General features: G+C 39.5%; 3 protein-coding genes across 4 annotated transcripts; 2 read left to right on the forward strand and 1 right to left on the reverse strand.

Moving 5' to 3' along the window:
• Positions 1–1,200: 1,200 nt before the first annotated feature.
• GRF8 (growth-regulating factor 8) lies at positions 1,201–3,710 on the forward strand. The gene is given in 6 exon segments (XM_021432698.2): positions 1,201–1,723; positions 1,726–1,878; positions 1,990–2,142; positions 2,227–2,536; positions 2,760–3,217; positions 3,220–3,710. Coding segments are annotated over 6 exon segments (1,425 nt in total). The 5' UTR covers positions 1,201–1,506; the 3' UTR covers positions 3,354–3,710.
• Positions 3,711–4,617: 907 nt separating this feature from the next.
• LOC110421018 (protein IQ-DOMAIN 17-like) lies at positions 4,618–7,532 on the reverse strand. Of its 2 annotated transcripts, XM_021434462.2 has the most exons (6): positions 7,172–7,532; positions 6,591–6,738; positions 6,174–6,470; positions 5,830–6,078; positions 5,592–5,729; positions 4,618–5,485 (listed from the first exon to the last, which is right to left on the reverse strand). In XM_021434462.2, exons 2-6 carry the CDS (start codon positions 6,714–6,716, stop codon positions 4,706–4,708), a joined length of 1,590 nt encoding a protein of 529 aa, XP_021290137.1. In that variant the 5' UTR covers positions 6,717–6,738; positions 7,172–7,532; the 3' UTR covers positions 4,618–4,705. The 2 variants fall into 2 exon arrangements, with proteins under 2 accessions (XP_021290137.1, XP_021290128.1); XM_021434453.2 differs by lacking the exon at positions 7,172–7,532 and having other exon boundaries at positions 6,591–7,114.
• A 1,050-nt stretch (positions 7,533–8,582) lies between these two features.
• Positions 8,583–10,054, forward strand: LOC110420949 (Glutaredoxin family protein). The gene has a single exon (XM_021434384.2). It carries the CDS (start codon positions 8,775–8,777, stop codon positions 9,846–9,848), a length of 1,074 nt encoding a protein of 357 aa, XP_021290059.1. The 5' UTR covers positions 8,583–8,774; the 3' UTR covers positions 9,849–10,054.
• The last annotated feature ends 2,253 nt before the right edge of the window (positions 10,055–12,307 follow it).

Raw genomic sequence — 12,307 nt, forward strand, 5'->3', positions numbered from 1 at the left:
CGAGCCAAGGAGATTGATCAAAGCACAAGCGACCCAGAGAGCAACCCTTTACTCGGTCATCGAGAGCCATTTATTGCAGAGGTTAAAATCTAGCCATTTATTAAGGCACTGAGATTGACCTTGGTTTGTGTGATACCATATGTATCATGCCTGTTTCGGTCTTTTACCTAAAAATCAAGTGGAAATTCTTTTTCTTTTTATTCAACTAAGTTAGGATTTAGGGGTGCCGATTCTAACACAAGTTTATTTGATTTTTTAGCAGCTTTTATTGAATAAGATTAAGGGCCCCTTTTGATATAACGGTGAGATTATAAATATATATATAATAGTGACTGTGAGATTGATAATTAATTTAACAATGAAATTGAAAATTGTACTAGTGATATGGAAATCAGCCAGTGTACCAGTTTTCCTCCAGTGCTGTGAGTATGGTTACGACGGTGAGGGTCGAGCCACATCAGACTGGCCTAAGACAGTACGATTAATTCGTAGTTGTAATTATATAATGTAACATGTTGTTCACGTGAAACAAAAGTTTAATAGAATATTTTATTAAAATATTTTAAATTTTTATTTGCATATTGGATGTATTATTTTTTTTAAAAAAATAAAATTTAAGTTTCTCCCTTTTTTAAATAAAAAAATTATTTTAAATTACTTCCGTACTCTTGAGTTATAAATCTTATAAAAATAAAAAACTATCCAAACCCACGCAATAATTTGATGAACTCAACTACAAAATGAGCATAATTAGGATGCTTCTCAACTGTTAAAACCTACTGTACTAAAATAAGATAAATTCTTGGTCCAAATTTAATGCACAATTTTAGGAAGAGTATAAATATTAATAACACAATAGCAATTTAGTTACGGCATCACATCAATAGGCTTTGGTCCCCGCACACGCTCACGAAACCATGTGGACCCCTTCTACTTTTTTTTTTCACGACTCCCGATGTTGGCAAAAGCTAACGGCGTTAACTTTTGACAGAGAAGTCGGTCAACTTTGTCAAAACAACTCTTTAGCACCTTGAAACTCACAGCCAATAGAAACTCAGTCTGGCAAAGAAAATCAAAAGTCAAACCCATTTCTGTCCAATCAACTATGACTGGTTGGTGCTTGGATATTGTAATAGAGTCTTTGGGGGATTTTCAAACACTGTTAGCAAAAGCTAACGTTGGGGATGTCTCGGTGTTTTTGTCCGTGTCGAGAGAGAGCGGAGTACAGTGAAGTGGGTTTTGTCTGTATTCCGTAAGGGGTGCGAATGTTGGAAGCTTAGGAAGCAAAGCAAAACGCATGGCTGAAAATGGCGGCACCGCTGCACCATAACATAGCTAACTTTTTATATATTAGCAACAAACAGCAGCTTGCTATAGAGAAACAAAGGGGATCGATTTGCAGTGTCGTGTAAGAATTTTTTTGCAGAAAAGAGTGAAAGTAGCTTGGGGTTTAAGGTTGTCTTGTTGTGGTTTTTTTGTAGATGGGAAAGGTGGCATTTTGATGACATGGGTACCAGGAATAATGCTTTTGTGGGCACAGAGAAAGAGTTCGGAACAAATCATTGTGATGTTGGGTTGGCTTTGAGGATGCAACAAGTTGAGCAATCTTGCCCAAACAAGAGCTTCATGCCAATGCCTCATCATTCTTCTCATCATCAGCTTTCACTATCGTCTTCTTCTTGTTGCGGTGATGGATTTGATGGAGGAGCTTGTGGTGGTGGCCCATTGTTTGCAACACAAGCAATCAGGTACCATGCACGGGCGAATAATACGATGTTGTCGGTGCTGCTCTTGCTTCTGCTGCTGCTGCAGTGGTTTTCAAGTCTCTGCATCATCACCCCTTTAGCGCTGACCCTTCTTTTCACAACAATTGCTCAGGTAAAACTCTTCTTGTTTCTTCACCCATAACTTTCATTCATCGTTTTCTCGTATATTTCTACGCTTTAAAGAAAGAAAGTAGAATAAGGCATGGTATTTAAATTAATCCAGGAGAAATGGCAGCGCCTGTGAATGCTAGAGTTCCTTTCACAGCAGCTCAGTGGCAAGAGCTAGAGAGGCAGACTATGATATACAAGTACATGATGGTCTCTGAGCCTGTCCCTTCCGAACTCCTTATACCCATCACCAGAAATCCTTCAAATGGTAATGTTTTCATTTTTTTTCTCCTTTTGTTCAATGTTATCAATGCAGTGTCAAGTTGTTAGCTTTTTCTTGTTGTGTTAACAGTGATAAAGGGATCTTTGGAACTGGGGTTTTCGGGAAATAGTTCGGATCCAGAGCCATGGAGGTGCAGAAGAACAGATGGGAAGAAATGGAGGTGCTCGAGAGACGTGGCTCCTGATCAGAAATACTGTGAGCGTCACTCTCATAAGAGCCGTCCCCGTTCAAGAAAGCCTGTGGAATTGCCAAACCACTCCGTTAACAACAATGACCACAAGCCACATACACTTAACATGGCATCTGACAAGCAGCCGCGTCAAAATCCTCATTTCATCTCCGATGCTCATTTATTGTCATCTTCGTTTGATCAGCCTAGGTGGGCTTTTGCTTTCGATTCCCAATAATTTGTCTGCTCTGAATCTGAGAAACCAAATCTTTATTTCGTGTTATTTTCTTACATCTTAGTATATCTGTTATTCTTATCCGCTAATCAGTAATCACTATCTATGAGTATGAATGCATGATGTGGAATTTTGTCTTTTATAAGTTACTATTATACTACTAATAAATTAGTCATGGTTAATGGTTTACCCGTGAAGGTGCTTGGAGTGGTTCATAAAAGGGGAGACTACGGTTCCTTTTGCTGGCAATTCGAGCCCAGAGTGGCAGCAGTTTCAGACACAAGGGACAAAGTATGGGCGAAATGTGAGTGAACACCAGCAGCAATATTATAACGACCATCGCCTCAATTTGCAAGCTCAGCATCTAAACGAGCAGTTCAGCCCTGGTTTCGCCTCTTTGGGAGGAGCCTCGAATCTCAACCAAACACATTCACAAGAGACAAGGAGCTTTATCGATGCATGGTCAACAGCAGAGAGAGAGGTTGCCGAAATGGACGGCATTGGGAGCAAACGCCCTCTTTGTTCCAACGAGAAGCTACCGCTCTCTTCTCTTACACTGTCAATGTCTGGTGGGAGTGGAAACAATCAAGAAGAAGACGATGAGAACAGCCAAATGTGTGCTTTCGACAACATGGGCTTAGCAGCGGAAAATGGAGGGCTTTGAGACCCCAAATGGCGAATCCTGTCTCATGGATGGGTTCGCCGCCTGGTGGACCGCTGGCTGAAGCATTGTGCCTTGGTACTGCAAGTAGTCAAAGCACAAATGCAAGTAACTGCAGCAAGAGCACATGAAAAGATAGGCGAGGCCCAACTTTATATTAACCTACGGATAAGCGCTTTATAAGTTTGATGTTGTTTGAACATTTGTGTATCGCACAAGTTTTTCTTTTTATCTTTTAATTTTAAATTTTCAATGTTACTGCTGCTACTTGGAAATTCCGCTGGTTTATTTGGATCTATGCATCCAATCTTTTGGAAATGCGATGATTGGTGAATGCCCTTTGTTTCTTTTTGGTTATGGAAAAGGGCATGCTCTAGTGTTCTTGCTTTAGCATCCCTAGCTCATTCATAGGAGTCATTTTGAATTGTAGTGTAAAATTCCAGTAGACGTTTTAATTTCCAATAAAACCAATACTATCATTTTTATCATCAGAAGCTTGCAGGAAGGGACACGTTAGCAATCTATCACTTGTCTTTTTTATCACTTATAGTAATTACAGTCCTATTTATGAATAAGGAGTATTAATTGGCATCTATTAGTGTCAAATCTTTTTCTATATCAATGTGTATCACAACGAAACATTGCTTGCTTTAACCTTTTCGTTTAAAAAAAAAAAAGAAAAGAAAAAGAAAGAACCCTTGCAATACTTCAAGAAAAAACAAATATAATGGAGGTTTCCATCAATCAAGAAGTAGGATTAATTACAACCATTACCAACAAAGCAAAGTCTGAATCTTCATATAAATCCAAGAGACATTTTCAACTACTTATACCAACTCAATTCTCATAGTCTCAGCCTAATCCTGGTCAATTAATCTAAAGAAAAATAGTTAACTTGTAAAAAAATAGCTCTAAAAACTCTTAAATATTATCATGAAATTAGATGAAAATAATAATAAAAAAAGAAGCAGCAGCAGCAAAAAAGATGAATTAATGAGGATCGATTTGATAGGGATGGACACATAACATGCTTTTAATGAATGTCTAAAAATTCACTTTTTAAAATGATCCTAATGCAATTAAATCCCTTAATATTATGGTGGTTCTTTTACAGTGTGAAAGTTTTGCTGATTATTAATAGGCTTGGAGGTCAGTTCCATAATACAGACAAGCAGGCCATGCTCCCCACTTGGCCACTTTAGGTAGGTTCCTCCCCATGGCCAGGGTTCTGCAATGTCTTGTCAAGGGTTTGTCCCGTCCCGCCCTTTAACTAGCCAAAAAAAAAAACGAAAAAAACAGAATTCTGATTTTGGGCTGAACGTGTTATTGGGCTCAACCTAGGCACGACAGAAGTTTGTTATAATTTTCCACGCAAATAGATAGTATTTCTCAATCCAAATGGCGAGTTAATTTCAAATTAGATAAAATAATGGCTAAATATCATATCCTCCATGAAAAGCATACATCATTACGTCTCATGTTCTCATTTCAACCACCTTAGATCAGTAGTCGAACATGGAGAAATTTCACCCCCCAAACTCTCTGTATAATAGGAAGAGAAGAATGATTCTTTCTCCATGCCGTAGTGCCCCTCAAATGCACTCTTGAAGCTGGGGCTTCTCAAGTTCTGGCTATAGCTACTACGTCCAATGCCAACATGACTTTCAGAAGCTGGATAAGAAAGTCTCTTCTTAGCTAAAGATCCACCTCGTTCCCTCTCAGGAGTTGATGGCCTTTGTTTTGGTGTACTTTGGGACCTTGCCTTGGCTTTTGCGGACTCAGTAGCGGCCATATAATTGGGCACCGTGGCAGCTGCATTTCCGTACCGAGATATTCCATTGTGTGTGCAATATGTGGAGGCCAAGCTAGGAGTGTTTGCCGCTGAGTAGTAGCTTTTCTCTTCTTTAAGGCACCGAGGGCTGGCTGAACGCACTTGCAAAGGCTTTGTTTTGCAACGATAAGGTGTGGCTGGATATTGGTTAAGAGAGAAATTGTGGTGTTCTCTGTCCATCGGAGAAGCAACAGAGTGTGAAGTGGGAAATTGTTTGTGATTTTGATACTGGGATTTTCTGATTGTTGGAGAAGAGTAGGACTGTGGCTTATAAGTATCAATTTCTACTGTTTTTATAGAGTCTCTTTTATCAGTTGATACCCTACTGTTGCTTTCCCATTGCTTTGTGGCCATCCACCTATCAAGCCATTTCGTTCTCTCCTCTAGCTCCTTTTCATCTCCCGCAGATGGGTTTCTGCCAGATCTCCATATCTTCCAGATGCGTTAAGATTATTAGCTCATTATTACAGAGCAAAAACATGCACCAGCACCAACACTCAAGAAATACTAAAAATAATAATAAAAAAACGAAGCCAACCTGTTTAGAGAAAGCATATGCAAGGGCTTTTTCACGTTTTAATGCAGCTTCCTTCTTGTTTTGCAATATTGCTTCGATCTCTTCGCTTGTCTGTGGCCTGTCGTCCCACTCATCCGTCGTACAGCTCATATCTCTGGACTGTGACATAAAACCATTCAAACATAAAAGAGCATACCTCCAAATGAAAAGGATAAAGAAATTTATTACTAAAAGAAAAAAAGTTACTAGACTTACTTACCATGGACTTTCTACTACGAATATCTTGCAAATATCTAGACTCCCAGAAGGCATTGGTTTCAGCGAACATAGACTTTCTGCACCCTTCATGTGAAAGCCTTGCACTCTGTTGATCGATCTCTCGGTCTTGTACTCGGACCAAAGATTGCATGCATTTTAGTGCCAACTTTGCTTGCCTTCTGACATTGTGTCCTCGCACTAAAGCTTGGAGCTTCACTAGCCCCTTCAGTGCATGCAATGCTCGCCTTGCCTTCATAAAATTGGTGAAAAGAGAGGGAGAGATAGTTATAGAAGTTTTTAATAATGACTAATGATTAGTATTGGTCATGATTTATCTTCACTTACTAGGTAGCCTCTAAAAGCTGTTTGAATGACAACAGCAGCATAGTGTTCTCTAACGTTAGTATGATTGGAAGGTTTGGAACTAAGCCTAACGATCTCAACAGCTGCTTGAGTTGTTGCCACAGCAGCTTCAGCTGCTGCTGCAACGGCAATTGCGTGCCTTTGATCTGCAACATCCAATGCAGAATTCACAGGTGTAGTAGTACTGCAGGTAGCTTCTGTTGTTGTCTTTGCTTCCCATTGTTGAACATGATTGATATTACTAGGCCTTCTAAAGAGCCATCTTCTCTTCTCCCTCTTCTGCACAATCCCAAAAAGACATGCATCTGGAAATCAGTTGACGAATATATAGTATAAATGGAAGAGAACTCGCTAAACACAGAAAATAATGATAGATGTGGTTCTTAATTACTATACTACCTTTTCTTCCTCTTCCTGGTCACATTCGTCTCTTCTTCTGCTACTCTTTTTCTCATTATCTTTAGCTGGTGACCTGAGGGCCTTTTTCACCATTGACAACCACGAGCTAGCGGCTTTCTTTCCCATGGTTAGGTACAAGAAAACTTTGCTGCATTCAAAGCAAAAATGAGGGGATAATAATAGGGAGATACAGGAGAGGGGTATTTGTCACAATTGATTCTTTCACCAATTATGAATATTTGTAAAGGAGGAAAATGAATGAGAGGGAGAGGGAAAAGAAGATGATGTTTATTTGTTGCAGAATCTAACAGGGTACGAGCTCCAATATATCTGCAAAGCGGTAGGCGTTTTCTAGTGGCATGGGAAAAAACTAATGGGGTGAGTGTCAGATATTTGTCACGAACCCTGTAAAATATACTACTACTACTACCACCACCATATTGTGATAGAAGAAGACATGAGAAAGGAGAGACTAGAGCGTTTAATGCTGCATAAGAATCCAAAGTCTCTTGAAACTTGTTAGGTCTTTTTGATTGATGAGCAAATGCTTTTATTTTCTCTTTAAAAACAACTGACCATACCTTATTGGCTTCACGTGTTATCAGCAGCAAAAGGAGCAGAGATCCATAGAGAGATTAGGTTTCTTATGTTTTTGGCATTGAAAAATTCTCGAAGACCACCAAACGCCTTAAGTACCAACTTGAACGGGGGAACCCCTTTTCTGGGTAGAATAGAATCAGAATGAGTTGGCTTCATTTCCCGGTAGACTTGTCAAAATCATGCTTGGATTCTCCTGTCTAGTTCCGCGAATCGTTTCTTGTTTGCAATAGAAAATAAGGACAAAGGAACCAAAAAACGTATACTAGTATTAAATTCATCTTTTATCCAAATTTTGAAAACCCCCACAAATAGATTTCGTTGTCTCTTGCATTTCTCAACATCATCTAGATTACTATATTTTCCGCTGAAAGGAGCCTCATGAATTTCATTCATCTGGCTTGTTATTTATTTTGGGAAAGGTGAACCATGGCTGACCACGTAGTGGAAGCTTTTATGTACATAGAGATGCAACCACCATTCAAATTGTGAAATTTCATGCGAATTTGGAGAAGCAGCCAGGACCAAGTGGCCTCGGTGGGAGATGGGCTGTTGGGCTGGGGAAGAAGACCACTCATAGTTGATGTTGGCGTTTTTAAGTTTCACTTGCTGTGTATTCCAGTATGCATGTTTTGTTTGTTTGTTTAAGTAGCACGCCTGATTAAGGCTGTGCTCTCGGGTCTAGTCTCAAGTCCCCACATTTGCTGTCCTTTGATGTACTTTGAGGCTGAGCCCCAATAATTTATCACATGCTTTGCTCAACTCCCTGGAGTTGCAGGTACCTCAGCTTTGATGCATTAACTCTTCAAAACTCCATTCTGTTTTTTGTCAAATGGTTAAAAAGGGTGCCCCCTTCTCTTTGTTTGTCAATTCGGTTAAAGCCTTAAACAATTGCTAACTAGTTTAAATCTTCCAATCACAACACCATTCTTAATTCACATATAAAAGGAATGTTATTAAGACTGTCTTGGTTTGCTTATGGCTTCAAATTAGTTCTCAACAATTTTCTTAGATCATTTGTCAATCTAAAACAAATTTGGGCTAGGCCCAGTTGGAGGCCTTTGTCCACAAAACTTTGGGTCAAGGCGTGTAGCCCATAACGAATGACCCGGCCTACCAAAGGGTGAGGCAGGACGGATCTCCCCGATGGGTAACGCAATCAAAACCCGAATTAAATGACAACGTGGGCGGAGCCTTTCAGTATGGACCAATAATTTGAATTAGAAATTTAGCGCCCAAACCTTGGGTGCCAATTGCCCAACAGTTCCATCCCGCCCTTCCCCCCCAAAAATTTGAAAAACTCGCTCTCTCTCTTTCCCTTCTTCTTGAAAAGGTAAGCTTTAAAGTTCCTTCAAATATTTATTTAATAAATCATTCAAAATTTCATTACTTATATCTTCAATTAATTATCCACTATCTTTCCATCAAAAATAAAAATATCCAGTACATTCTCCACTCTCGAAGCTCAAAAAAAGTAATTTCCTGTATCTTGCCTTCGTCTTCATTCTCTGTCACTTCAACAACACTTCAATATCACATTCTCAAAACAAACTTCAATCAAGATCTTCAGTTTCTGTTTTTGGGGCAATGGGGTGTGTTTCGTCTAATTTGCTGAACCAGGAGGACGAGTTCACTCAACTGGGTAGCTCAGCACTGGGTCACCACATCGTGTCACTCACTTCCACCACGTACGGGCTCCTCACTCTTGATCCGCCGCCACAGTCCACCACTACGCCGCCCACCCCACCACCTCCTTTTACCCTCGGATCCACCTTCAATGAGTCCAAATCACTTTGGTCCGAACCTAGACCTGTCCCGATCCGACCCGAGGTCATTAACTCCTGGGAGCTCATGTCCGGCCTCGATGCGGACAGCTTCCGTTTCTCCACGATTCCCAACAAGGATAATTCAAACCCTAACTTTAGCAAAAACGAAAGTGTTTCAAAACCGCCGTTTTCTCGATCTTCACTGCTGGAAAAATTCCAGGCCGACAGCTTCGCTTTTCGAAACACCGTGCTCCCTGAAAAGGAAAACGCCAATCCTAATTTACATAGAAACGGCACCGTCTCTAAACCGCCTTTTTCGCGTTCTTCCCTGCTAGAGAAATTTGACTCCGGGAACGATGCAGTCTTAGAACCATCAGCGCTCGACAGGTTCGAACAAATATGTCCGCCTAACGGGGAAAACAGAGCGGTAATCTATACGACGACGTTGAGGGGAATCCGTAAGACATTCGAAGACTGCAATGCGGTTAGATCGGCCATTGAAAGTTACGGGGTTGTCGTTTGCGAACGGGACATTTCGATGGACCAAGGGTTCAGAGAAGAGTTAAGGGAATTAATGAAAGGGAAAGAGAGAGAGTCGACGAACCAAACGACGCCGCCGCGAGTTTTCATAAAGGGGAGGTATATTGGAGGAGCAGAGGAAGTGATGAGAATCGTGGACGAAGGTTGGTTTGAGGATTTACTTAAAGGACTGCCGAAGAAAAGAGGAGGGGAAGTTTGTGATGGCTGTGGGGATGTCAAATTCTTGCCATGTTTCCGGTGCAACGGAAGCTGCAAGGTAGCGGTGGTGGTGAAGGAGGAGGGAAGGAGGACGGTTGTAGTCAGGTGTACGGAGTGTAATGAGAATGGTCTCGTGCATTGCCCCATTTGTAGCTGATTAAACCGTGGGGTTACTTTTGGTATATTTAATAATTTTCGATATTTAAGTGTTTGATTTCATGCTTAAATGATTTACCTTATATGCTGCTATCTCTCCTGATCAAATCTATATGTTGCTTGATGTTCAATATAGTCTATGCTCTAAGAACAGAATTTTAAAAATGCTAGCAATGCTGTGTTCATACTTGAGACAAATTCATAAAAACAGTCAGTTGAAGATATTATTTTAAAAGGTGATGTGTCAAATTGCTCTGTAAAATCTCTTACAAAGTTTGCTATGGTTGAATAATATACATAATTATTGTTACTCAAGATTAGTTGTTTGAAATGATTGCTGAACTTAAATGAAGTTGTCTTCTACGAAGGTACAAGTAATAAGAGTTTGTTGAATTTCTCTCTATGAAGACAAAGTTAAGAGTTTGTTGAACGTATTTACGAGGATGATGTGTCAAATTGCTTTGAAAACTCTTTCACCAAGTCTATCTGTGGATGACTAATACGTCATACTCAAGAATAGATGCTTGAAAAGATTGCCAAACTTGCATTAATGATATTATTATTATTCTGTATTCATGGCTTCAAGTGAACAGTATGTTCAACCTTAATGTTGTGGAAATTGTAAAATTATCTTTAAAGAGTTGGCTAAGATTTTACCTAATCAATAGAATAAGGAAAGAAAGAAATCAAGCACACCCACAACATAAGAATTTACGTGGTTCAGTTTTCTGATGATCTACGTCCACGGGCACAGCAACAAAAAAAGATTCACTAAGAAAAATCACGAGATTACAAGAACAGTCTCAAACTCACAACTCTTATTCCATGTACACCCAAATCACTCTCTAAATCTAAGTGATTATTATTCTTTAACTCTTTTTATAGTACCAAATAATCTTATCCTAGTACAATTAGGATATGTTATTTTAGTCTAACTAGATTAAAGACTATTTAATAAGATATACTAGTTTAATTAAAATTAAACAATCCTAGTCATAGTAAAATTCAAGACTATCTTAAGAAATCTCCACGTTAGGCTTGAATTCACCAAGCTCCACCTTACGAACCAATCTCTATTGATACCACCAATGCCCCAAAAGGCCTCAAGCACTACGAACACCGATCAGGTCCAAGCAATGCTTGAACTTTATCCCAGAAACTGACTTAGTCAACATATCTGTCGAATTTTCATCTGTAGCTATTTTCTTCACTACAATGTCACCTCTAGAAACAATCTCACGAGCGAAGTTACACTTGACTTGGATGTGTTTGGTTCTTTCACGAAACATCTGATTTTTTGTCAAATGTATAGCACTTTGACTATCACAAAACACAACTGTATGTGCTTGTTCAAAACCAAGATCACTAACCAAGCCTTTAAGCCATAAAGCCTCCTTCACTGCCTCGGTCACAGCCATATATTCAGCTTCAGTTGTAGACAAAGCAACGGTTGATTGAAGAACTACTTTCCAACTGATTGCAGACCTTGAGAGAGTGAACACATACCCCGTTTGAGATCTTCTACTATTTAGATCACTAGCAAAATCTGTATCGGAAAAGCCAACCACATTACAACTAGTGTTTGTACTTCCTTCATACACTAAGCCAACATCTATAGTGCCTTTTAAATATCGAAAAATCCACTTCACAGCTTGCCAATGTCCTTTCCCTGGTTTATCCATGAATCTACTAACCATTTTGACAGCATGTGAAATATCAAGCCTAGTGCATACCATAGCATACATAATGCTACCCACTACATTGGCATAAGGAACACGAGTCATGTAATCCTCTTCATCCTCTGTTTGTGGTGATAAGCCAGTTGAAAGTTTTAGGTGTAGTCCTAACGGAGTAGTCACAAACTTAGCATCTTGCATTCCAAAACGTTCTAGTACTTTTTGAATGTATTTCTTTTGTGATAAACACTAATCTCGACACTTGTCTATCTCTAATAATCTCCATCCCCAATATTTTCTTTGCACCACTAAGTCTTTCATCTAACTCACACATGCTGCTCTTTAAACATCAATGCTCTGAACTTACTATTTGCAGCAATAAGCATGTCATCCACATACAACAACAAATAGATAGACGAATTATCTGGAAGCCTTTTATAGTAGACACAACCATCATATACACTTCTAGTATACCCATGTGCTTCCATGAACATATCAAACCTTTTATACCATTGTCTAGGAGATTGTTTTAAGCCATATAATGACCTTTAAGTAGACACACACAATCTTCCATACTTGGAACAACGAATCCCTTAGGTTGTTGCATGTAGATCCACTTTTCAAGCTCACCATGTAAGAATGTTGTCTTAACATCAAGTTGCTTCAACTCAAAGTTAAAATATGCCACTATAGCAAGCAACACATGGATTGAACTATGCTTCACAACAGGAGAGAATATCTCATTGTAGTCAATTCCTTCTCTTTGTGCGTACCCTTTTGCTAC

This window comes from Theobroma umbraticum, unplaced genomic scaffold (assembly GCF_002168275.2).
Source record: "Theobroma umbraticum cultivar Fairchild unplaced genomic scaffold, ASM216827v3 scaffold_30.0, whole genome shotgun sequence".
Lineage (NCBI taxonomy): Eukaryota > Viridiplantae > Streptophyta > Magnoliopsida > Malvales > Malvaceae > Theobroma > Theobroma umbraticum.

Coding starts and splice junctions, on each gene's coding strand:
- LOC110421018 (XM_021434462.2), bottom strand. CDS start 6,716: ATGGGAAAGAAAGCCGCTAGCTCGTGGTTGTCAATGGTGAAAAAGGCC. Junction 6,471..6,590: donor ACCAGGAAGAGGAAGAAAAG/GTAGTATAGTAA, acceptor GGGATTGTGCAG/AAGAGGGAGAAGAGAAGATG. Junction 6,079..6,173: donor CAGCTTTTAGAGGCTACCTA/GTAAGTGAAGAT, acceptor AATTTTATGAAG/GCAAGGCGAGCATTGCATGC.
- LOC110420949 (XM_021434384.2), top strand. CDS start 8,775: ATGGGGTGTGTTTCGTCTAATTTGCTGAACCAGGAGGACGAGTTCACT.